We start from the raw sequence: 23,299 nt of genomic DNA on the forward strand, positions 1-23,299 counted from the left end.
TCTCCGTGGGGGAGACAGCCATCCCCAAACAATGAAAACCGGGATGGGGACATCAATAGGAATGTCAGAACTTCTCAGTTGACTCTTAAAGGGTCAAGAAAAGAGTGGGGAAAGACATTGCAAGCATAGGAAACAGCATGAGAGAGTGAAAGGTGTTGGGGTAGTTGCTCTAATCTCACTTTAGGTGAGACATAATGTGAGGGCTTAGTGGTGAGAAGTGAGGTTGGAAACACAAGTTGGTGGGAGCCAGATCACTCAGGGCTTAACTTTGCCACATGGCCACTAGAGTGCCACAGAAGGGCTTCAGGAAGGGGAGGGCCCTGATAATATTTGTGCTAAAGAAAGACCCCTCTAGATGCCAAGTGGAGGGGTGAGAATAGAGTCTGGTAGACCAGAGACAAGGCTGATGCTGGAAGGATTGGGCGGGAGGAGTTTGGGCATGAATGTGGAGAGGGAGGGGCTAGGAAATAGAATTTCAGGTGGTAGAACATAAAAAAGAATTGGGGGCTAGAGGTGGGGGATGAAGGGAAATGGTACAAGCCTAGGAGGACACCTAAGTCTGTGACCGGGTGCATGGCAGGGTCAGCCCTAAGATGGGGACACCGGAGAGGAACAGGAATTGGAGTAAGATGTCAAGTCCAGTGTAGGACTTATTGAAAGTGAGATGCCTCTGAGACATTCCTGTGAGAAATTCGGAGGGCATGAATAAATGGGCTTGGGGAAATATGTGATGGAGATGGGGTATAGTTCTACTTCAGCAGAACTGAGGGGCACTGGCTATCAGTGGAAACCCTGATGGCATAGTGGTTAAGAGCTACGGCTGCTAACCAAAGGTGGGCAGTTGGAATCCACCAGGCACTCCTTGGAGACTCTACAGGGCAGTTCTACTCTGTCCTATGGGGTCGCCATGAGTCGGAATCGACTCAATGGCACTGGGTTTGGTTTTTTTTTTTGGGGGGGGGCTATCAGTGGGGGATATTAGGGTCAGTGCAAGACTAGACTACTAGTGGATCATTGGAACACTGGGGGCATTGCCGGGATCCTTGAAAATTTGGAATCAGGGGTAGGTGTTGGAAGACCCAGTGAAATTGTTGAAGATAGTGAAGTCATGGAGATATTGAAGATTGGTGGGAAATACGGATAATGTTTGGGGTTAGCATTAATCAATAGCTGGTCAGATGAAGTCCTTGAAGATTTGTGGAGACATTAGGGGTCAGTGGTGATTTGGAGGTCATCAATAGTGGGAGGAATGGTCGGAGATGCCGTGGTCACTTGGGGACTTTAGGATGTCATTGGAACACAGTGGCGGTCAGGAGGGTGCACGCTAGGAGTCTAAGGAAACATTAGAGTCACCTGGGGTCGTCTGGGAGGTCATGGGAGGGGCAGGATACGGACGAGGCCTCCTCTTGCGGGGGCCCTCCGTTGCTAGGCAAACGTTCTCCGGGCGCCGTTGCTAGGGACTTGTGCTTTCCAACTGGCCACACCCTTTTCCGCCGCGCCCCGCCCCCGCAGCCAACCACAAGGCGGTAACAAGGCGTAGCCTCGCCTACCTTTTCGCCCCGCCCACAGCCCAGAACCGTTACCCGAGCGACCACAGGAGCTGGTCCCGCCTTCCGAGCCTGTTGCCAATCGAAGAGGCGTCGCCCGGGCGACGACCCCACCTCTTCCGGCGCTGGCCCGCGGCTTCCGGCGAGGGGCCCGGCGGCGGACGGCGGTGGGGCAGCGGCGGGGCCCGGGGGGCGCCCAAGATGGCGGCGGGCGGCGCGGAGGGCGGCTCGGGCCCCGGCGCCGCCATGGGAGACTGCTCCGAGATCAAGTCGCAGTTCCGCACCCGCGAGGGCTTCTACAAACTGCTCCCCGGGGACGGCACCTCTCGCAGGTCGGGGCCGGCTTCCTCCCAGACCCCGGCGCCGGCTCAGCCGCCGCAACCCCCGCCCGGCCCTGCCTCCGCCTCCGGCCCCGGCGCCGCAGGCCCCGCGCCGTCCCCACCGCCCGCAGGCCCCGGGCCTGGGCCCGGGCCCGCGCTGCCCGCCGTGCGCCTCAGCCTAGTGCGGCTCGGAGAGCCCGACGGCGCCGGATCCGGAGAGCCGCCCGCCACGCCCGCGGGGATCGGCGCGGGGGGAGACCGTGTCTGCTTCAACTTGGGCCGCGAGCTTTATTTCTACCCCGGCTGCTGCCGCCGCGGGAGCCAACGGGTGAGCGGCCCTCATCGTGGGGCCCTGGGTACTGAGGGGATGGGGGACTCTGAGGTGACCCAGGAGGGTTCCGGAATTGTTATGGGTCCTGGAGATCTGCGTCCTAGGTGTGATGGACATCCTGGGGGATAGGATTCTTGGAGGTGATGCAGGATTCTAAAACATGACGGGAGGCGCCGGGGGTGCTGGCATCTTGGAGATGGTGGATAATCTTCAGGTCATGTTGGGGGGCTCCCGGGTTAGGCGCGGAGATTCTGGGGTGGTGAGCATTCCGGGGGTGATGGTGAATCTGAGATGATGTGGGATCCCCGCAGTTTTGGGGTGCAGGCATTCTGCAGCGATGGGGAATCCTGAGTTGGATGCAGGCTCAGAAGCGATGGAGAACCCAGAGGTCTGGAGCAGATGTGGGTGTGGGTCTTGGGACTTGGGGAGTCCAGAGGTGAGGAAATTCTGGAAGTGATTGGGGAGCCTTAGCCGTAATAGGAATCCAGAAGATGAATGGAATCCTAAAGGAAATTGGGGTTCAGGAGGTAATGAGGGTCCTGGTGGAAATGAGACTCTTTAAGCTGAGAGGAGAATTCGAGGTGATGAGACCCTGGTAGGGAAAATCCTCAGGTGTGATGCGCATCTCTGAAAATGATGTAGGTCCCAGAGGGTATGAGGCCCCAGCAGTTGAGAGGGAGGTCTCCAGAAGTGATCAGAGTCCAGAGATGATAAACCAAAATGAAGCAAACCCGTTACCATCAAGCTGATTCTGACTCATAGTGAGGCAGTAGGACATAGTAGAACTGCCCCATAGGATTTCCAAGGAGCAGCAGGTAGATTCAAACTGCTGATCTTTTGGTTAGCAGTCGAAGGTTTAAGCACTGCGCCACCAGGGCTCCCTAGAGGTGATAAAGGTTCCTCAAATTGGAGGGACAGTGAAGTTTACTGGGTTCCTGAACTGTGATTGGTTGGTAGGGGGGAGGTCCTGAGGTTTAGGGACTCCAAGGGGAAGGAGACCCTGGGATGTTGGGTTATAGAGTCCTGGTTGGCCCTGAGGTTTTTGGGGGCCTGGAATACTGTAGCGCTAGGGCCCAAGCTCCTAACAACAACAACAGGGGCCCAAGGGAGTTGCTGAGATTACAGGGCAGGACTGGAAGGAAATGGGGGCTCAGGGACAGTAGAGACTCTGGACCCTAATGCTCTGGGCAAGGGTGTCCCTGAGGTTGCAGGGGACTCAGCTTTGGGGAGGCAGTGTGGCTGCATGGGGGAGGGCTCTTCCTGTGTGGTTTTTCTCAATACTCTGATTTGGGTCCCCCTTCCTGTCTGTGGTTGTCCCTGCCCCTTCCCACTCAACCATCCACCTACCCACTTCCCTCAGGGATTTAACCCTGTTTCCTCTTCGTGGTTTTCCCCAACCTCAGCACCCTCTTCCTTCCTCTCAGTGGTTTGAGCCATTAACCCCCTTTCTCCCATCATTTAAGTCCATTGACCTCAACAAGCCAATTGACAAGCGGATCTATAAGGGCACCCAGCCCACCTGCCATGACTTCAACCAGTTCACTGCTGCCACAGAGACCATCTCCCTGCTGGTGGGGTTCTCGGCTGGCCAGGTGCAGTACCTGGATCTCATCAAGAAGGACACCAGCAAGCTATTCAATGAGGAGGTGATTGTGGGTCCCCAGGTCCGTTTTCCCATCCACCTACACACATGCACACACATACTGTTTGCCCCGGGACTGCATCTGTCTGAGAGGGCAGGACGAGGAGAGATGGGGGATGAATTGAGGTATGTGAGGTAGGGTGACAGACAGCAGCGAGTGTGATAACGGCTAACAGTAATGACAGCTGTGCCTGCTGTGCCCAGGCCCAGTGCTAACCCTGAGTTCTTATCAACTGATGGGTAAGGAATCATGATGTCCACTTTGCAGATTAGAGAACTGAGGCTAGCAAGTATTTGGGACTCGGGTGATTCCAGAACCCTTGCTCTTCAAATTCTATGCTTGGTGGGCTTTGGATTCAAGTCCCTGCTATGCCATTTAGTGGCTGTTCCTCTCAGCCTCAGTTTTCTTCCTCTGCGGAATGGTGATTCCTTTTCCTGCCTGACAGGACTGTTGTTGTAAACTTGTACACGGACTGTGCTCAGTCCTGGGCTGACTTGGCCCAAGTGCAAATGTCAGTGAATGATCTTACTGCTCGACTCTGCAGCAGGGGCTGTGCTTGGCCTGTATCTCTTTCTCTCTGGTCTAGAGGGAGGTGTTCCGGAAATATTCTCAGAACGAGTGAATGACTGAAGGGAGTGAGTGTATTAAAAATGCATTAGCTCATCCATTCAGAAAATACTTATTGAGTGTTTATTCTGTGCCAGACGTCGTTCTCTGCACTGAGGACGTCATATCACAGTGAGCAAAGCAGACAAAATTCCCTACCTCCATGGAGTTTTCAGTCTAGCTGGGGCCGCAGACACTTTTCAGATAAGTCTATTGTATGTCAGAAGGTGATAAGTGTATGTCAGAAGGTGATAAGCAGGGAAAAACCTTTGCTGTTGGGTCGATTCCAACTCATAGTGACCCTATAGGACAGAGCAGAACTGCCCCATAGGGTTTCTAAGGCTGTAAATCTTATGAAAGCAAACTGCCACATCTCTCTCCCAGGTAGTGGCTGGTGGATTCCAACCGCTGACCTTTTCAGTTGGCAGCTGAGCGCTTTAACCACTGTACAACTGGGGCTCCTTCAGGAAGTGTTTGGCAGGTTTTAAATGAGGTGGTCAGGAAAAGCCTCACTAGGAGGTGACATTGAAACAAGGACCTGAAGGAGGTGAGGAAAGTTACCTGGGAAAGTGAGTGGAGGGAGCACCTAGCACAAATGCCCAGAAGCAAGGCAACAAAAAAGCTGAGTGGCTAGGTGAGAGTTGAGGGGAAGCGGGTTGGTGAAGAGGGGCCAGGTCATGTAGGGTTGGGAAGGCCATGGAAAGGACTGGCTTTTACTCCTAGAGAGACAGGCGCCTCTGGAGCAGCCTTTCTCAAACTGGTTTTCTCTTCTGAACCCTAGAGTACAGAAATGATATACAAGACGATTTCCTCAATTCTCCCAAGGTTGAGAGGCAACTAGGAATGTTCTAGATACTGGGGAAACAATGAATTAATTACACATAATGGTGCCTGAGGGCAGTAGGCCTTTCTTTCTGGAACCCTGGTTGAAATAGGCTGCAGTGGCATGTACTAACTTACATTTCAGCAGGCTCTCTGGCGACTGTGGAGAATAGTTCACAGGCATGGAGGCAGGGAGGCCAGCTGGAGGCCGTGGCAGGAACCCAGGAGCAGGTTGATGGTGGTTGTAGTGAGGGTGTGAGAAAAGGTCAGATTCTGGGTACATTTTGAAGGTTGAGCCCACAGGATTTGTTGATTTGTTAAAGGATTGGATGCAAGTTGTGAGGGAAAGAAACAAAAATGCCTAGAAGGTTTCTGGTCTCAGCAGCAGGAAGGATGGAGTTGTCATTCATTCATTCATTCGGGAAATATTTTTGAGGCGCCTCCTGTGTGCACCATTCTATGTGCGAGGGAGAGGACAGTGAACCAGACAGACAAAGATCCTTCCTCTGTGGAGCTGACATTCTATGAGTACATTTCTTGCCTTAAACCTGACACAGTAGAGATTGCAGAAGGGGTTAGACAGCTAGCAGACAGTAGCCTGGAAGGCAGGGTGGTCTCCTTTCCAAGGATGGGACATCGAGGCTCCACCGAGCTCCCTGTGGCCACCTCATAGGCAGCCTATACTGCCATCCGTGGTGTCCATCTGTCTTCCCTCAGTTTGGGAATTTCTCTCTCAGAGGGGCCTGGGCCTGGCATGACACCAGCTATGTGAGCTGGGTCAGATCTGAGGGCCATGTTGGAGGGACCAGGAGGTCTGCCAGGGGCTTATTGCTTCCTTCCAGCTGCCACCCTGTCTCTCTTGGCAGCGGCTGATTGACAAGACCAAGGTGACCTACCTGAAGTGGCTGCCGGAGTCTGAGAGCCTCTTCCTAGCATCGCACGCCAGCGGCCACCTGTACCTGTACAACGTCAGCCACCCGTGCGCCTCAGCCCCACCCCAATATAGCCTCCTGAAGCAGGGCGAGGGCTTTGCCGTCTACGCTGCCAAGAGCAAGGCGCCTCGCAACCCACTGGCCAAGTGGGCAGTGGGTGAGGGGCCGCTCAATGAGTTTGCCTTCTCACCTGACGGCCGGCACCTGGCCTGCGTCAGCCAGGACGGCTGCCTGCGCGTCTTCCACTTCGACTCCATGCTCCTGCGTGGGCTCATGAAGAGCTACTTTGGGGGCCTGCTCTGTGTGTGCTGGAGCCCCGACGGGCGCTACGTGGTGACAGGTGGTGAAGACGACCTGGTCACTGTGTGGTCCTTCACCGAGGGCCGTGTGGTGGCCCGTGGCCACGGTCACAAGTCCTGGGTCAATGCTGTGGCCTTCGACCCCTACACCACACGAGCTGAGGAGGCATCAACAGCAGCCAGCGGTGACGGGGACCGGAGCGGCGAGGAGGAGGAGGAGGAGCCAGATTCTTCAGGCACAAGCTCGGGTGGGGGTGCCCCTCTTTCCCCACTGCCCAAGGCCAGCTCCATCACTTACCGCTTTGGCTCAGCTGGCCAGGACACACAGTTCTGCCTGTGGGACCTCACTGAAGATGTGCTTTACCCGCACCCGCCCCTGACCCGTACCCGTACCCTCCCTGGCACCCCCGGCACCACGCCACCAGCCACCAGCAGCTCACGGGGCAGCGAACCCGGCCCAGGCCTCCTGCCCCGCTCGCTGTCCCGCTCCAACAGCCTCCCGCATCCAGCGGGTGGTGGCAAGGCAGGTGGTCCCAGTGCGGCAGCAGAGCCAGGCACCCCGTTCAGCATTGGCCGTTTTGCCACACTCACGCTGCAGGAGCGGCGGGACCGGGGGGCTGAGAAGGAGCACAAGCGCTATCACAGCCTGGGCAACATCAGCCGTGGGGGTAGTGGGGGCAGTGGTGGCAGCGGGGACAAGCCCAGCGGCCCCACCACCCGCAGCCGGCTAGACCCAGCCAAGGTGCTGGGCACTGCACTGTGCCCACGTATCCATGAGGTGCCACTGCTGGAGCCGCTGGTGTGCAAGAAGATCGCCCAGGAGCGCCTGACAGTACTCCTTTTCCTGGAGGACTGCATTGTCACAGCCTGCCAGGAGGGCCTCATCTGCACCTGGGCCCGGCCAGGCAAGGCGGTGAGTCCCCCAGCAGCTCCCCAGAGCCCGGCAGGTGGAGGTGATGTGGGCTGAGGGCTTTGTCCGTGTCACAGACTGTAGCCCCATCGGATGAGGAGAAGCTGACCTCTCAGGTCTTAAAGCGATGGCTTCTCAAACCCTGCTACATCAGTCAGCAGAGAGTTGGGTAGAAGAGGCAACAGGGAGTGTTGGGAACTGCGGCCGGCTAAAAAGCCCTGTCTGAGGGCAGCCAGTTGGCATCAGGCGGAAGCATGGCCCAGCCTGGCCAGGTCTCCGCTTGTCACATGAAGCAGAAAATACTGCAGGCCAAACCAGACACATCTGTGGGCAAGCCCAAACCTGTGGGCCCAGCTGTCAGCCCAGGTCTTGGATATTTAGCCTCCAAGCCTGTGGCTGAAGGCACAGCTGGCTGTAGGATCGAGTCCAGGGATCCCGTCCAGCACTTCTGCTCATGGCGTGACCTCAGCAAGCCACCACCCTCTGACCTCTGTCCTACCACCTGGAGCAGAGAGGCTTTAAAATGGGCAGCTGGTGGATGTGCCCCCTCCCAGGGTGGGTGTGGGGTTCAGGAACCTCACAGTAGAAGAAGCCCTGGGGCCTGGCACCTTCCGAAGCCAGGAGCTGTGGTCTAAGGAGGCTCAGCTCCTGGGCATTCAGGCTTAGCTGCCCAGGCTGTCAGATCTTGGGGCCGCAGCCTTGTTCTTTGGAAGAGTGGTTTTGGAATCCTAGAGGCCTGGGTCCCTAGAACAAGAGAGCAGACTCAGGGTCTCCAAGGCAAGGGCATCGGAGTCTGGGGAGCCTGGCAAGCCCTGAAGGAGACCCCTCTATCTCCCTAGTTCACAGACGAGGAGACTGAGGCCCAGACAGGGGAAGGAAGTTGGCCCAGGTCACCCAGCAAGTCAGTGGTAGAGGTAGGACTGTCCCTTCCAGACTCTCGGGACCCCTCCCAAGTCAGAAGGGCACCCCAGCTTCCCCTTTTTCTCTGTACCTCTCCCAACCCTGCCCGCTCTGCTGAGGATCACCCGAGGACTTTGTTGTCTAAAAGTACCGACGTCGGGCCAGGGAAGGTAGCCGAGATGTGAGTGCCAAGCCTAGAGCAGTGGCCTCAGTCTGGGGGTCGGGGGTGGACTGCGGGGCAAGGCAGTGGGGGACTCCAGGCTGGCCCCTCCCCAGAGACTGGCGGAGCACAGGTGGTCTCTAACCCCTCCTGTCTCCCCCTCGTCTCCCCCAGGGCATCTCCTCCCAGCCCGGCAACTCCCCCAGTGGCACAGTGGTGTGAGCCGTGGACTGCGGGCGGGGTCCCCACCCTGTGCCCCCAGTCTCCTCGCCGTAACCTCCCTGCTGACCTCACCGATCAACGTATTAACAAGACTAACCATGACGGATGGACTGCTTTGGTCCCCGCCCTGCACAAAATCAGTGGGCAAACGGTCCCCCAGTCTGGCCCAGACATTGGGGGATACAGTAGCCCATGTGGCCTCAGCCTTGCCCCCACCCACTGCCAAGTATAATGACCCCTTCCTCTGAGACATCAGTGTTGTTACCCTCATCCCTGTCCCCAGCATGTGACTGGTCACTCCTAGGGAGAAGTCCCAGCCCTCTAGAGCCCCAGCTCTCTGTGCTGTGCCCCTCTGGCCTGGTGGGCAGGGGAGGGGGTGGCTGCCCCTTCTCTGGCCCCGCACCCTCCCCTTGCCTTGTCTGTCCTTTCCTAAGAGTGTTAAATTATGGATGCCCCTTGGGGCCCTCCCTGTCCCCCAGGACCTCTTATTTATACTAAAGTTCCCGTTTTCAAAGCCCCAGGCCCAGCGTGTGTCTGTTCCCTTCCGTGGAGGTATGGAGGGAGTGTGTCTGCTTCTGCTGCCCTTCTGGCATCAATCCACTAACCAAGGATGAGCCCTGGTCCTGCCCCATCTCCTCCTGCCCCTTTGTAATAGCAGGAAAATCTGAAGCCTGGAGGAGGAGTTACTTGTTCTCTATGCCTCCAGGCCAGCAGCTGGCCTGTTCTGAGCAGGGCCTCTCCCTCCATTCTCTCAAGGGCAGAGGGCAGCCAGGACCCTTGATGAGAGTTTTCAAAGTTGTTTTAAGTGCCCAAACTCCAATTGAACTATTACAGCTAAAAAGGGGCCTGCCCAGCTGGGGGTTCCCGTAGGCAGCTCCTGAAGTGCCTGGCAGGGGGCCCCTGGGCTAAGGGTCTCTCAGCTGACCGGAGGACCAGTCTTTGGCCCTTAGTGTCTCATCTGGGTCTTCTGGGGCTGAGCTTCCCTCTCCAGGAGAACTGCCTACCCCTGGAAAGAAAAAAAAATAAAATCCCTTCTGGCTGGCTGTCTGCAGCCTGAGGGGCGGTGTCTTCCCGCTCTACCCGCCACCCCCCGAAATGTCTCTGTTTCTAATCCCAGCCTGGGCAGGAATGTGGCTGCCCGGCCAGGCTCCAAAGAGCTATTTTGGGGTCTCCTTTGCCTGGGGGGCCTGCCTCCACTACTGGGCTCCCCCAGGCTTTGGCCCATGGGTCACCCCTTGTCCTGGCTCCTGAGGGCCTCCCTTCCCGGTTCTCCCCTCACCATTCCTTCCCCACCTCCTGCCAAAAAAGAAAAAGTTAGTGTAAAGCAAAGGGCCGGAGGGCTAAATTTAACTGTCCCAAAGTCGGAATCCATGGCTGAGTCACCAGAGAAGCTGCCCTGGCCTCCGGGCCCCCCTTCCCAGGCCTTGGCCCCTTTCTCCTCCCCTTCACCCCAGGGCTGGGGGGTGCCTGGATCACTCAGCCTCAGTTGGCCCCCTCTAGGGAATGGAGGGCTCATCTTTAGCAGCTGTCATACCCATAGTTGTCCTCTATGTGCCACCTTTTTATTGGGGGGGACGAGAGTTTTAGATTCTACACACATTCCCCCATTTAACACAAAAGGTTCAGAGGGGCCCTTGAAGGAGGGAGTGGGGGGGGGCTGGCTTGTGAGGGGTTAATGCTGGGAGGCAGGAGGGGGGCTGGACCAAGGGGTGGAGAGAAGAGGAGGAGGCCTCAGCAGCAGAGAGAAGTGGCCAGAGAGGCCCAGGGGACAGTTAGGGACAGGCAGACATGCGGCCGGGGCCCCAGGGCATGGTCAGGGGCTGCCAGGCCCCGTGACGGGAGGACCCCAAACCCCCGGCCCGGGGAGGGGGCCATGGTGCGTGCTGGCCGACATGTCAGCCGAGGTACGGCTGAGGCAGCTCCAGCAACTGGTGCTGGACCCCAGCTTCCTGGGGCTGGAGCCCCTGCTCGACCTTCTCCTGGGCGTCCACCAGGAGCTGGGCGCCTCCGACCTGGCCCAGGACAAGTACGTGGTCGACTTCTTGCAGTGGGGTGAGTGCCAGCTGCGTGGATCGCTGGGGGGTGGCAGAGGCTGGAGATGGGTCTGGGGGCAGGGGCCTGGTTTTGGGGGGTCAGATGCAGGGTGGGCATGGGGGAGATTGTTCCATTCAGAGACCCAGACCTTGAACCCAGGTCCTGGAGTGATATGCCAGCAGTGGCCAGGGCAGCTATGACTCAGAACAGGCTTGGGAGCTGGGCAGGCTGGGCTGAGCACAGCCTCCTGTAGTCCCCTGCATCCCCCTCCCCAAATCTAGGCCTAGGGCCATGCTGGCAGTCCCATCTCCTGGGATCTTCCCCCAAAATGGGCCCTCTGGCCTTCCCACCCTGGTTCTCCAGAGCACAGGGCAGGCGCTGAGGGACAGTATGGGGCAGCTGCCAGGGGCGCGGCCAGTGGGCAGGTGTTCGGCGCCAGCCTCTCCAGTTGCCCCAACAGGTGCCCAGGCACGGGAGGGTGTGGTGACTCAGGCTGGCCCTGGGGGAGAACCAGCTCTGCAGACAGGCGCCACCCAGCACCCCCTCGGTCCCCCAGGGTTGAGGAGGGCCAAGTTGGGGCTCTTCTGGGTGTGCCCACCTTATAGATTCCATGATCCCAACCCCTCCCCAGTGCCTTGGTCCCTACTAGCCTACTAGTTGATTACTTGGTCTGCTAATCCTCCTAGTTCAGGGCCTCCAACCTTCCTGCTGTCTCCAGTGTTCCTCTTACAAGGTCCTTCCAGGAGGATGAACAGGCCTGGGGATCAGGAGGGGAGATGCTGCAACCTCAGCTTCCTGCCTTGTGTGCCCCCCTCCCACCCAGCCCAGGACTCTGGTTTGTGTCTCTCTGACACCTGCCACTCTGTGTCTGCCACTTGTCTGTCCCTCAGTGGCTTGCACTTGGTCCTTGGCCTCTGTGTGTCACTGTATATTTGCTGCCTCCCCACCCATTCCTGCTCCCTCCTTGCCTGTGTCCAGCCTTCTATTCCAGGCTGGGCTCCTCTCCATCATCCTCCTCCCACTTCACAGGTGGGAAGGTGGAGGCCAGAGGGCCAGGCCACTTAGCCTCTGAAAACACTTCTCCCACTTCCCCCAGCCCTTAGGAACTCTCCCAGCCTCCCTTTTGCAGAGGATGGCAGCCCTGCTGGCAGGGTAAACTGAGGCCTAATGGGGGCGGGGGTCTGGCTCTCCAGGAAGGAGCACTCCTTTTGTGGCCCGAGCCTGCATCTAGTGGCCCCTCCTCCTTCAGGCGGGCGGGGGAGGGGGCCTGGGTTCCCACTGCCTTAAAAGGGCTCAATGTCTTGGCTCTCTCCTCCCTCCCCCGTCCCTCGGCACTGGCGGGCTCTTCCCTGCTGGCCCACTCTGCCCCAGCCCCGTAGGGCCCCTCTCTGCAGCCTTATTTCTTACTGGCAGAGGGCACCCAGTCTCCCCCATTCTTGCTTGTACTGGTCCCTTTCTCCGTCCTGCCTCAGGTTCCCTGCTTCTTCCACCTTCTCAGAACCCAGGCCTCCCTCTCCCACTGTCCCTCCACCCCAGGCCAGAGCCCCTCTCTCACTGCTGTGTTTAACATCCCCAGCTGTGTGGGACCTGGGGCCAGTGACTTCACCTTTCTGAGCCTTGGTTTTCCCACGTGTAAATGAAGGGTCATCACAGAGCCCTCCTGGCATCTGGGAGGAGTAAGCTTGTCCACCGCTGGCTCTGTCTCCCTCTGCCTTGCCTTCTGCGGCCTCATCCCCAAGCCCAGTGTTCTGGTGTGGTACAAGAGCCACTGCCTCTGCACCTAGATACTGGATGAAAACGCATGTTCCAGACCATAACCCAAGACTTACTAAATCAGAATCCTGGGGGTGGGGCCCAGGAGCTGGCATTTTAACCGTCACCTTGGGCGGGGGGGTGGGGGGGTGGACGTTCCCAAGCCCAGGGAAGTCTTAAGCACTGTGGCCTTATTTCTGCTCCTGCTGTTCCTCAGGGCCTCCCCTTCTGCAGTGTTTGTTACCCGACTTTGCACCCTGTTCCCCTTTGGCTCAATGCCCTGTCCCCAAAAGGACTTCCCAGGCATCTCATCTCGATGGGAAGGGAGTTTTGGGTCCTCAAAATCTCTCACAGTGGGTATGTGGGAGGCAGTCCCTAAGGTGAAACGGAGAAGCAGTGAGAGAGGGAGGCATAGAGGCAGAGACGGGGGAGAGCGAGAGGCATAGAGAGGAGACTGAGGGGCAAGGAGGAAGTCATCGAGGGGCAGAGATGGGGAGACCGAGGGACAGGGAGAGGAGGGCACCGAGGGTGTCCAGTGTCTGCCCCAGTGACACGCAGTTCTCGGCCTCCCATCCTCAGCGGAGCCCATCGCGGCGAGGCTTAAGGAAGTCCGACTGCAGAGGGATGACTTCGAGATTTTGAAGGTGATCGGACGCGGGGCGTTCAGCGAGGTGAGAGCGGAGCGGCGGCAGGCAGGGCTAGCCGGGGCAAAAGACGAGAGTGGACTTGCGGTGGGCGGGGCCTTAGAAATTGATGAATGGCTGAGTGCTAGAACCTGACCGGGCGGGGTATGGGGGCGGGACCTGATGGGGTGGGCGTGGCGGCTGGGGGCGGGGCCCCAGCGGGCGGGGATGGAGTGGAGTACCGCCTGGGCAAGCCTCGCCCTCGGGTTCCACTGCCGCGTCCCACCTCCGCCTGCGCCACCCTGCTTTGACCTTTAGGTAGCGGTGGTGAAGATGAAGCAGACGGGCCAGGTGTACGCCATGAAGATCATGAATAAGTGGGACATGTTGAAGAGAGGCGAGGTGAGGGCCGGGGTTGGGTGTGGGGGTGTGGAGGACCTTACCTCCCACCCCGATTCAGCTCTTCCGTGTGCCGCTTAGGTGTCATGTTTTCGTGAAGAGAGGGATGTGCTGGTGAACGGAGACCGGCGCTGGATCACGCAGCTTCACTTCGCCTTCCAGGACGAGAACTACCTGGTGAGCGCGGGCCACGGTGACTGGAAAGAGGGACCGCAGGCCCGGGGTGCCAGTTTCGGGGCGGGAGGGGGAGAGGGAGGAGCTCTGGGAATGCCTGGGAATGCCTGTGGTGGTGTGTGGTAGGAATGGGTCTCAGGTAAACGAGAGGCCTTCCTTACCTGGGGTGGGAGACGTCTCTTACCGCTCGTTTCTCCAGGGTGATTCTGGGGACCTCTGTGCAATAATGTCTTTTCTGGGGAAGTCTTACCTGGAGTGGGATTAGCACTCTGGGGTCTCTATGTGGGGTCACTGGACAAGGGGCACTTTGGGCCTCGGGAGATATCTGGAGTCTTTTTTTTTTCCCCCGGAATGTCTCTGGGGGAGTCAATCTCAGGTGACATCTGGGAAGAACATTTTATTTTGGGGGCGGGGTGTGCTCTCAGATTTGGCCTGGGAGATCTCTTGGGCTGTCTCGGGGCTGGAGTTGCCGGTTTTCTGTTCGCGGATGGAGCGTCTCTGGGAGCCTTTGTCCCGGGTGATCAGCGAGCGGCCTAGAGGGGCTACTGACCCCCCATAACATGCCCCCTCCCAGTACCTGGTTATGGAGTACTACGTGGGCGGGGACCTGCTAACACTGCTGAGCAAGTTTGGGGAGCGGATCCCGGTCGAGATGGCGCGCTTTTACCTGGCTGAGATTGTTATGGCCATAGACTCGGTGCACCGGCTGGGCTACGTGCACAGGTGGGCGAGGCTGGGGCTGAGGGGCGGGGCCTAGAGAGGGTCCACAGAGATGAGGGTACACGGAGATGGGGCTCACGGGGGGGCGGGGCCTTAAGGGCCGGCCCCAAAAGAGATAGCAAAGGTTGTATTCTTGGGAGGGTCTTGGGTCCCTGAGGGGTGGGACTTCACCTCTGGGGCCCACTGGGGGCGGGGCCTGAGGAGTAGTGTCCAGAGTTGTGGAATCCCCACAGGGGTGGGACCTGATGAGGTGGGCCTGGGGGCGGGGCCTGGAGGGGTGGGAACTGGAGAGGACTGCCCCGAAGAGATGCTGCCTAGAGGGGCGGGGTCTGGCGGGTTGGCGGGAAGGCGGTGCACTTATTCTCCCTTCCCCTCCCGTTCCCTCTCTTCTTCTGCCTTCGACGCAGAGACATCAAGCCGGACAACATTCTGCTGGACCGCTGCGGCCACATCCGCTTGGCCGACTTCGGCTCCTGCCTGAAGATGCAGGAGGACGGAACGGTGAGCGGGTTCGGCCGCCGAGGGGCGACTGAGACCACAATGAGGAGTGGGCTCTGGCGTGGGGCGGTGCCGGGTTAGGGGAGGGACTTATATTACGTGGGTGGGGCTTGTGATCCATGGGCGGGGCTAGATCATGGGGCAGAGCCAGAGCAGAGGAGGGGCTAGATCTGGACGTAGTATGGAACTCTGAGATGGAAGAAGGTGACCCAGCAGAAGTAACTGGGTGTGGGGCAGGGTTGGACCAGACAAAAGGAAAAACTAAGCCTTTGGGGCGTGGTTAGGAGGAGGAGGAGGAGCAGAGTTCAAGGATGGGGGAGGAGCCAGAGCCCGGAGGGGCAGGGCTCGATCCCAGCTCTGGTCCTGTGGTGCAGGTGCAGTCGCTGGTGGCCGTGGGCACCCCGGACTATCTGTCCCCCGAGATCCTGCAGGCCGTGGGCGGTGGGCCTGGAACTGGTAGCTACGGACCGGAGTGTGACTGGTGGGCGTTGGGCGTGTTCGCATATGAAATGTTCTACGGGCAGACGCCCTTCTACGCTGACTCCACGGCTGAGACATATTGCAAGATTGTCCACTACAAGGTGAGCGCCAGCCGGAGAAGCCCTCATGCCCCTCTGCACGTGCTCCCTGGCTAACATCTCCCCTCACCACCTCCGGATAGGAGCACCTGTCCCTGCCACTGACAGACTCAGGGATCCCCGAGGAGGCTCGAGATCTCATCCAGAGGCTGTTGTGTCCCCGGGAGGCACGGCTGGGCCAGGATGGAGCAGGCGACTTCCGGGAGCATCCTTTCTTTTTTGGTCTTGACTGGGATGGACTCCGGGACAGCGTGCCCCCCTTTACACCAGACTTTGAGGGCGCTACGGACACGTGCAACTTCGACGTGGTGGAGGATGGGCTCACTACCATGGTGAGCGGGGGCGGGGTAGGTACCTGCAACCCCTGCTCGCGACAAAGGGGACCCCCATCTCTCCTCCATAAGGTTGGGGTAATGACAGTGTCCACCTCCAGGCGCCCTGAGAGCATTAACTCATCAGAGCATCTGCTCTGTCAGTGCTGGGGATCCAGTGGGGACCTTGACCCACAATCAAGTGGCATACACAGCTGCATTCCCAGACAGTGACTCCTGGAGAGATCAAGGCTAGGACCAGGCAGTCCATAAGGGGTCCTGACCCAGAATGAAGGTCAGGGAGGGCTTCCTGGAGGGGGTTATCTGAGCTGAGACCTGGAAGATGATGGGAGAGAGGAAGGAGAGGGCCGTAACAGAATCCTCCTTCCTTTAGCTGTCTATCTCACACAATGTTGACCAAGCTATCCCAGAGTGCTTGCTCAACTGTGGGTGCTCTTGTGCTGGGCAATGCCTGGTCCCTGCCCTCATTCCCTCAGGTCTAGAGAAGTATATACTTATTCTGTGTCAGGTGCCCTGAAGGAAAGCAACAGGATACAAGAAATAATGGGAGGGGCTGCTTTAGATAGGTCCCAAGTTGGGGTGGATTTTTTGAGGGGGGACATTTCAGCCCACATTGGACTGGGTGGGGGCCAGCCCTTCCAACCATTGGTCACTTCTGTGCTTGTTTTGTGCAGGAGACGCTGTCAGACATTCGGGAGGGTTTGCCGCTGGGGATCCACCTGCCTTTCGTGGGCTACTCCTACGCCTGCATGGCCCTCAGGTAAGAGCTGGCACTGCGCTGTCTCATGAGAAAGAGTGGGACCGGGAGTCCAGAGTTTCCTCCTGGCTCCTGGGCACAAGGAAACCGTTGCTGATTCCAACTCATAGTGACCCCATAGGACAGAGTAGGACTGTCCCATGGGGTTTACAAGGCTGTAAATCTTTATGGAAACAGAGGGCCACATCCTTCTCCTGCAGAGCCCCTGGTGGGTTCAAACCGCCGACTTTTCCATTAGCAGATGAGGGCTTAACCACTTTGTCACCAGGGCTCCTTTTGGCGCACGGTAGAATTGCAGGATCTGTTTCGGAATCTTACTGTCTTGGGACCAAGACTCTTAGGAGCCCAGAGTTGTAGGACCTTAAAATCTCAGACCATAAGTATTTTAAAATTTTAGATTCAACCGTAAAACCTTAGGGCCACAGGCTCAGCCTTCCAGATTCTTCCAACTTTCAGCTTTTCAGTCCCCAGGGTCATAGGACCTTAAACCATAGAAAGCAAGAATTTTATAGTCAATTGTAAAAGCTCACAAATTCATTGACTCACTCATGTACTCATAAAATATTTCAAAAACATTCATTGCACAAATAGTAGGTTGCTTATTGCAAAAATAGATTAGAAAATATGGATAAGCAAAAAGAAGCAGATGTACCTTAAGGCCAAGAAGAGGAAATAAGAAAGCTTACTGAGAAGTCTGAAAGACAGAGTGAGAGGCCTTTCTGGTTAGTAGGACAGATTACGCCCAGATTTATGAAAATCATAGTATAGGGTGCAGCTTTAGTTATTGGATGAAAAACAACAGGCTGATTTCGATATTCATTTCTAGGACTCTTCAGTGTAGTAGATGAATTTGGTTAATAAATTCTTGTTCATTATGAAAAAAAAAAGCTGCCCACCATTCAGCAGTGACTGGTGGTAGGTGTACACCCACGTACACACATACATACACACCTACACACACATACACTTAACAACCATGAAAGCCAAAAATCTGTTGCTGTTGAGTCAAGTCCGACTCGTAGCAATCCTCTAGGACAGAGTAGTTTCCAAGGAGTGCCTAGTGGATTCAAACTGCCAGCCCTTTGGTTAGCAGCTGTAGCACTTAACCACTGTGCCACCAGGGTTTCCTAACAACCATGTGAGTGTGTTATTTTCCAATCTGCTTTTTTGAACAATGTACAGTAAGTCTCCAAATCCGATTTTCTGACTAGTACCCTTTATGTTGTTATGTAAACTTGCTCTCACTTTGAAACAATTGAACTACCCCCTACTAGCAACAAATTCCGCACTCCTTCACTTGCAGGGAAAACCCTGGTGGTGTAGTGGTTAAGATCTATGGCTGCAAACCAAAAGGTCGGCAGTTTGAATCTGCCAGGCGCTCCTTGGCTACTCCATGGGGCAGTTCTACTCTGTCCTATAGGGGCAGTCGGAATGGACCTGATGGCAAGGGGTTTGGTTTGGGTTAGTCACTTGTAGGACCAGCTTTTAAATCTTTGAAAAGGTTCCCAGCCTTTTCTTGCACTTAAACCAGAAAACCCATTGCTGTTGAGTTGATTCCGACTCTTGAACTCAAGTAAGGCTAAATAAAAACCATATGCACCTGTTCGACTTATCTACAAATTCGATTTAAAGACACACTTAGGAACAGGTCTCGTAACTTGGGGACTGCCTGCATTGCAAATTCCATTCTTTACCATTAATGAACTACAATAATTTGGAACTACTGTGTGGTATTCTACTGAATGGATGGGTGAGGATTTATTTAACCCATCCTCTGGGATGAGTAGCCAGCAGGTTGGTCTGGGTATACGTCCAGGGTAATTAGGTCCTTGGGGCATCTTCCCACAAGTGGGATTGCTGGGTTAGAGGGGACATTCACTCTTTTTTTAAAAATATACATAATATTTTATTGCTTTTTCAATGAAGGTTTACATAGTAGTTGAGGTTCCCATTCAGCGATTTCTACACAAGTTGTTCAGTGACATTGGTTACTTTCTTCACAGTGTGTGAACATTCTCAGTATCTCCATTCTGGTTGTTTCCTTTCCATTCATCTAGTTTCCCCACCCCTTACATTTTCATCTTTGTTTGAAGGTAATTGTTGACTATTTAGTCTCATGTAGGTGATTTTTTTAAAAAGAGTGCAGTACTTATAGGTGATACTCAATATTTTTTAAGCCAATTTGTTATTTTAGCTACAAGGTAACTTCAGGGGTTAGCTTCGATTCAAAATTTGAAGAGTATTGGGACATACACTTTCATTGTAATTTCATACTCCTAGGGAAGGTCTGCCCACCTCACAGCAGCTGAGTGGGTGGGGGACATGATAACATTTAGAGTCACAGTCTTGGGATCCTTGGAGGTAGCCAGAGCTAAAAACAAACAAACAAACAAAAAAAACAAAAAAAAACAACCCCTTGCCATTGAGTTGGTTCCGACTCTTAGCAACCCTATAGGACAGGGTAGAACTGCCCCATAGGGTTTCCAAGGCTGTAATCTTTATGGAACCAGACTGCCCCATCTTTCCCTAGTGGGGCGGCTGGTGGGTTCGATCTGCTAACATTTTGGTTAGCAGCCAAGTGCTTAACCATTGCACCACCAGGGCTCTTTGTGGCCAGAGGGAGGTGGAGACAATTGGGTCCAAACTGCTCACTGTCCTGAAGCCCTGAGGAGAGGGCTGGCAGTGGTCACACCATGACGGAGGAGACAGGCAGATCTTAGAACATGGGTATCTGGACCCCAAGTTCCTGTAGAAGGGGCCAGGAACTATGTGAGGGGCAGCCCTGTCCCTAGAAAAAGGAGGATCTGTCACCCCAACCTGGCAATTTGTTCCCTTCACTCTGTACCCCCTCAAACCGTGGGGTCTTGGGGTCAGGCTGCCCTACACCCAGATCCCCACATGCCAGGGGATGGGTGGCCTCACAGATGGGGCTAGCCTTTCCTCCTCTCTCTTCCTTTCCCCAGAGATGATGAAGGCCCAGGCCCCACACCCATGGAGCTGGAGGCCCAGCCATTGCCCGAGCCACACGTGCAAGCTCCCAGCCTGGAGCCCATGGCTCCCCCACCAGAGGAAACAGTAAGTGAGAGAAGAGGGTCTGTCAGGGACAGACAGGAAAGAAAAGCCAAGGGCCTCTAGGGGTGCTGTGTGTCATGAAGGGCTAACCCCTCTGGGAGCTTGCTCCATAAAAACCAAACCAGTTGCTGTCGAGGCAATTCCAACTCGTAGCCATCCTATAGGACAGAGTACAACTGCCCCACAGGGTTTCCAAAGAGCGGCTGGTGGATTCAAACTGCTGACCTTTTGGTTAGCAGCCAACTGTTTAACCATTCTGCTACCAGAGCTCCATAGAAGTAGGCAGAAAAAAAAGTAGACAAGATTACTTCAAGCAGAGATGGTCCCTCTCTGAAGAAATTAAAACAGGGCGAGATGATGGCCATTAATTAGGGGGAGGACTCTCTGAGGATGTTGTCTTTAAGCTGAGCCAGCCAGGGGAAGAAAAGTACCATGTGGTCAGTGACAAGAACCTTAAAGGCAAAGGCCTTAAAGTGGGACCCAACTGGTTTATTCTTGAAAGTGAGAGCAGGGTGACCCCTGTGACAGAGTAGAACTGCCCCATGTGGTTTCTTAGCTGTAATCTTTACTCTCCTGTGGAGCCACTGGGTGGCTTCGAACTGCCAGCCTTTCTGTTAGCAGCTGAGCACTTACCCATTGCACCACCAGGGCTCCTGAGAGGAGGGTACACTTGCTGTCATATTGATTCTGACTCACAGTAACCCTATAGGACAGGCTAGAACTGCCCCATATGGCTTTCAAGGCTGTAAATCTTTACAGAAGCAGACTGCCACATCTTTCTTCCCCTGAGCAGCTGGTAGGTTCGAACCTCTAACCTTTCTGTTAGCAGCTGGTGCTTAGCCACTATGCCACCAGGGCTCCTGAGAGGAGGCTAGTAAGACTAAAGTGCCACATGAGATGTGAGGGGAGACTGGAGAGGCCAGCAGGAGACAGGCAGAGCTGATCTTCTGAGGGCAGTGGGGAGCTGGTGATGTTCTGAGCAGAGGAGGGACATGGCCGAGCTAAGTTGGTGTTTTAGGACTAGCCCTTTGGTTGCTTCGTTGCATGGGAGGGAGCCAGATTAAAGGCTGGAGACCAGTGATGGGGCTGAGGGTAAGGGAGGAGTGGGCCTGGACCATCGCAGGAGCTGTGGAGATTGGGTGGGGAGTGGAACACGAGCGAGGATCGGGGCTTGGAATCCATGCCCAAGTGGCAAGTGCTCCAGGAGCCACAGGCCGCCCTGAGCCCTGTCCTCACCCGCAGGCGGAAGTGGCAGTTTCGGAGGCGATCTTCCAGGTGGATGAGGCCGAGGTGACGCTGCGGGAGCTCCAGGAGGCCCTGGAGGAGGAGGTGCTGTCCCGGCAGAGCCTGAGCCAGGAGCTGGAGGCCATCCGCACGGCTAACCAGAACTTCGCCAGGTTAGGGCCGGGGCGCGGGGCCCGTGGCAACCCTCCGCAGCCCCTAGCGCCGGGACCCCGACAGGCTCACCGTCCTTACCTCCCCGCAGTCAGCTACGCGAGGCCGAGGCCCGGAACCGAGACCTGGAGGCGCACGTCCGGCAGCTACAGGAGCGGATGGAGGAGCTGCAGGCAGAGGGAGCTGCAGGCGAGTTCCCCATCCGCCTCCTCTCCCAAGGGCGTCGGGGGAGGTGGGCCAGCGGCCCGGCGGGGCGTGTGTGGACACCTGGGGGAGGCGAGGGATGCAGGCTGGGGCACGCCGCGCCACCGCCCTCCTCCGCCCTTTCACGCGCCCTACGCCTCTCTCTTCTCCTTCCAGCTGTCACGGGGGTCCCCAGTCCCCGGGCCACGGATCCACCTTCCCATGTAAGATCCCTTTCTTTCCCCTGCCTCAAGCCTGCTGTCCCCCTCTGCGGACCCCTAGGGCTCACCCTACCTCTTTGGGGCTCCAGACGGGAGACTCCTCCATTCAGCCCCACATCGAGCAGCTCCCCCTCGCTTCAGGCCTCTTCAAAAATCCCCTCGGGGATCTCCCTAGATTCCCTCCCCAACCTCGACGCCCCTGGCTGTCTCTCGCCCCACGCTCAGGGCGGCTGGGCTGGGCTCCGATCGGGTCACCTGTCCCTTCTCTCTCCAGCTAGATGGCCCCCCGGCCGTGGCTCTGGGCCAGTGCCCGCTGGTGGGGCCAGGCCCCCTGCACCGCCACCACCTGCTGCTCCCTGCCAGGGTATGTCCGGCTGCCCACGCCCGCCCAAGGCCGCGTCCCTGCCTGGCTCCGCGCATCCCCCCGCCGCCTCTGCTTAGTTGTCTGTGCCCGGCTCCGCCCGCCGAGGGAGGGGAAAAATGCTCGGGCAACCAATCAACACAGGCCGCTAGGAAGCAGCCAATAACGAGTTCGAACGGCATTTGCGGCTTGTGAGCAGGCCAACCACAGCTGCGCTCGCTGTCGGGAACGGGGGGGTTGGGAGAACAGGAGGACTAGGGATTAATCCAAGAGTGGGGGCGGGGCTCGCCCCGGTAGCCAATGAGAGGCCAGCGTCACCGCTGCTGATCCCGCCCTCTCCCCCGCAGGTCCATAGGCCTGGCTTATCGGAGGCGCGTTCCCTGCTCGTGCTCGCCGCTGCTCTGGCTGGTGCCGCCGCCGTGGGCGGCACTGGGTTGGTGGCCCGCGCCAGCCATCTCGCCCCGGCCAGGCACCGCCCCGGAGCCACCTTCGCCCCCTGAACCCTAGAACCCCAGCCTGTTCTCGACTCGGGCCCCGCTGGATGGTTGGGTGACCCGGGCACGGCCCAGAAGCCGCTCCCTCCGCCTCCCCGCGCACATCAATCCGGGCGCGGGTCCCCGCCCCAGCGCCAACCCTGTGATCCGGACCTGCCCCCTGGCGGCCGGGGAGGGAGGAGCCGGGTCCGCGGCCGAAGAATGGGGCTCCCCGGGAGGTAGTGGCCAGGAATATTCCTGCTGCTGTGAGGCATCGCGGACCACCTCCTTCCTCCGGCCGGGCTGAGGACCCGACGTGGATGGAAAACTGCGGTGCAGGGAAGGCAGCAGGGCCGGGGCTCGGCCAGCCGTTCTTCACTCTCCACGCACCCCCCACCCACCATCGGCTCGCAAACCACTCTGTGCACCAGGCCCTACTCTCCCGGGAACGTGCTATTCCAGCGGCGACTTCGGCGCCCGATGCGAGCTCCGCTCGCTGTCTTGGGACCCTTTTGCTTTTGCCGGCCCCGCTTTGTCAGGGACTCCTGCGCCCCCTCACGTGCGCTGCTCTCCGAGCCAAGGCCGGCTCCGCCCGCTCGGCGGTTTGGGTATTTATTGACCTTGTCCTCCAATCCGCCGACAGGCTCCAGGACCCCAGCACCCTAACCCACGGTTTGGATGCACTGAGACCCCCTACATTCCTCGGTATTTATTGTCTCTCCCCACCTAGGCCCCCACCCCCGACCCTCGCAAATAAAAGGCCCTCTCTTCTGTCCAAAGCGCCGAACTTCACAGCGTCCGTTCAGTTTGCGTTGTGGGAGGGAGGCTGCTCAGCGAGCCAGTCAGAAGGCGGATGGGGCCGGCCAATGGCCTGGCCGGGAGCTAGCGGGACGACAAGCGGACGAATCAGGCTTGGGTGGAGGAAAAGCTGAGGGGCGGGGCTGCAGTATCCGGCCAATAGGAGAGAGCGAGCGGGCCCACCGCCCACCGTGCAGCTGTGGCCCAGCTGTGCTACGCCTGGTTTTCTGCGCTGGG

The 23,299-nt window shown here is 57.3% G+C and overlaps 2 protein-coding genes across 13 annotated transcripts; both read left to right on the forward strand.

Moving 5' to 3' along the window:
- The first annotated feature begins 1,691 nt into the window (after positions 1–1,691).
- Positions 1,692–10,318, forward strand: DMWD (DM1 locus, WD repeat containing). 3 transcript variants are annotated; one of them, XM_049901421.1, is made up of 5 exons: positions 1,692–2,195; positions 3,662–3,844; positions 6,136–7,413; positions 8,250–8,491; positions 8,645–10,318. In XM_049901421.1, exons 1-5 carry the CDS (start codon positions 1,749–1,751, stop codon positions 8,922–8,924), a joined length of 2,430 nt encoding a protein of 809 aa, XP_049757378.1. In that variant the 5' UTR covers positions 1,692–1,748; the 3' UTR covers positions 8,925–10,318. The 3 variants fall into 3 exon arrangements, with proteins under 3 accessions (XP_049757378.1, XP_049757379.1, XP_049757380.1); XM_049901422.1 differs by having other exon boundaries at positions 8,250–8,324; positions 8,645–8,786; XM_049901423.1 differs by lacking the exon at positions 8,250–8,491 and having other exon boundaries at positions 8,645–8,786.
- Positions 10,319–10,412: 94 nt separating this feature from the next.
- On the forward strand, positions 10,413–23,044 carry DMPK (DM1 protein kinase). 10 transcript variants are annotated; one of them, XM_049901147.1, is made up of 15 exons: positions 10,413–10,744; positions 13,058–13,149; positions 13,420–13,503; positions 13,582–13,677; positions 14,249–14,397; positions 14,802–14,895; positions 15,267–15,473; positions 15,554–15,817; positions 16,477–16,562; positions 19,523–19,634; positions 20,874–21,028; positions 21,118–21,215; positions 21,387–21,433; positions 21,705–21,982; positions 22,139–23,044. In XM_049901147.1, the coding sequence occupies exons 1-15, from the start codon at positions 10,585–10,587 to the stop codon at positions 22,296–22,298; spliced, it is 2,082 nt and encodes a 693-aa protein (XP_049757104.1). In that variant the 5' UTR covers positions 10,413–10,584; the 3' UTR covers positions 22,299–23,044. The 10 variants fall into 10 exon arrangements, with proteins under 10 accessions (XP_049757104.1, XP_049757109.1, XP_049757108.1 ...); XM_049901152.1 differs by having other exon boundaries at positions 21,705–21,794; XM_049901151.1 differs by having other exon boundaries at positions 21,709–21,794.
- The last annotated feature ends 255 nt before the right edge of the window (positions 23,045–23,299 follow it).

This window comes from Elephas maximus, chromosome 11 (assembly GCF_024166365.1).
Source record: "Elephas maximus indicus isolate mEleMax1 chromosome 11, mEleMax1 primary haplotype, whole genome shotgun sequence".
In the NCBI taxonomy this organism is placed as follows: domain Eukaryota; kingdom Metazoa; phylum Chordata; class Mammalia; order Proboscidea; family Elephantidae; genus Elephas; species Elephas maximus.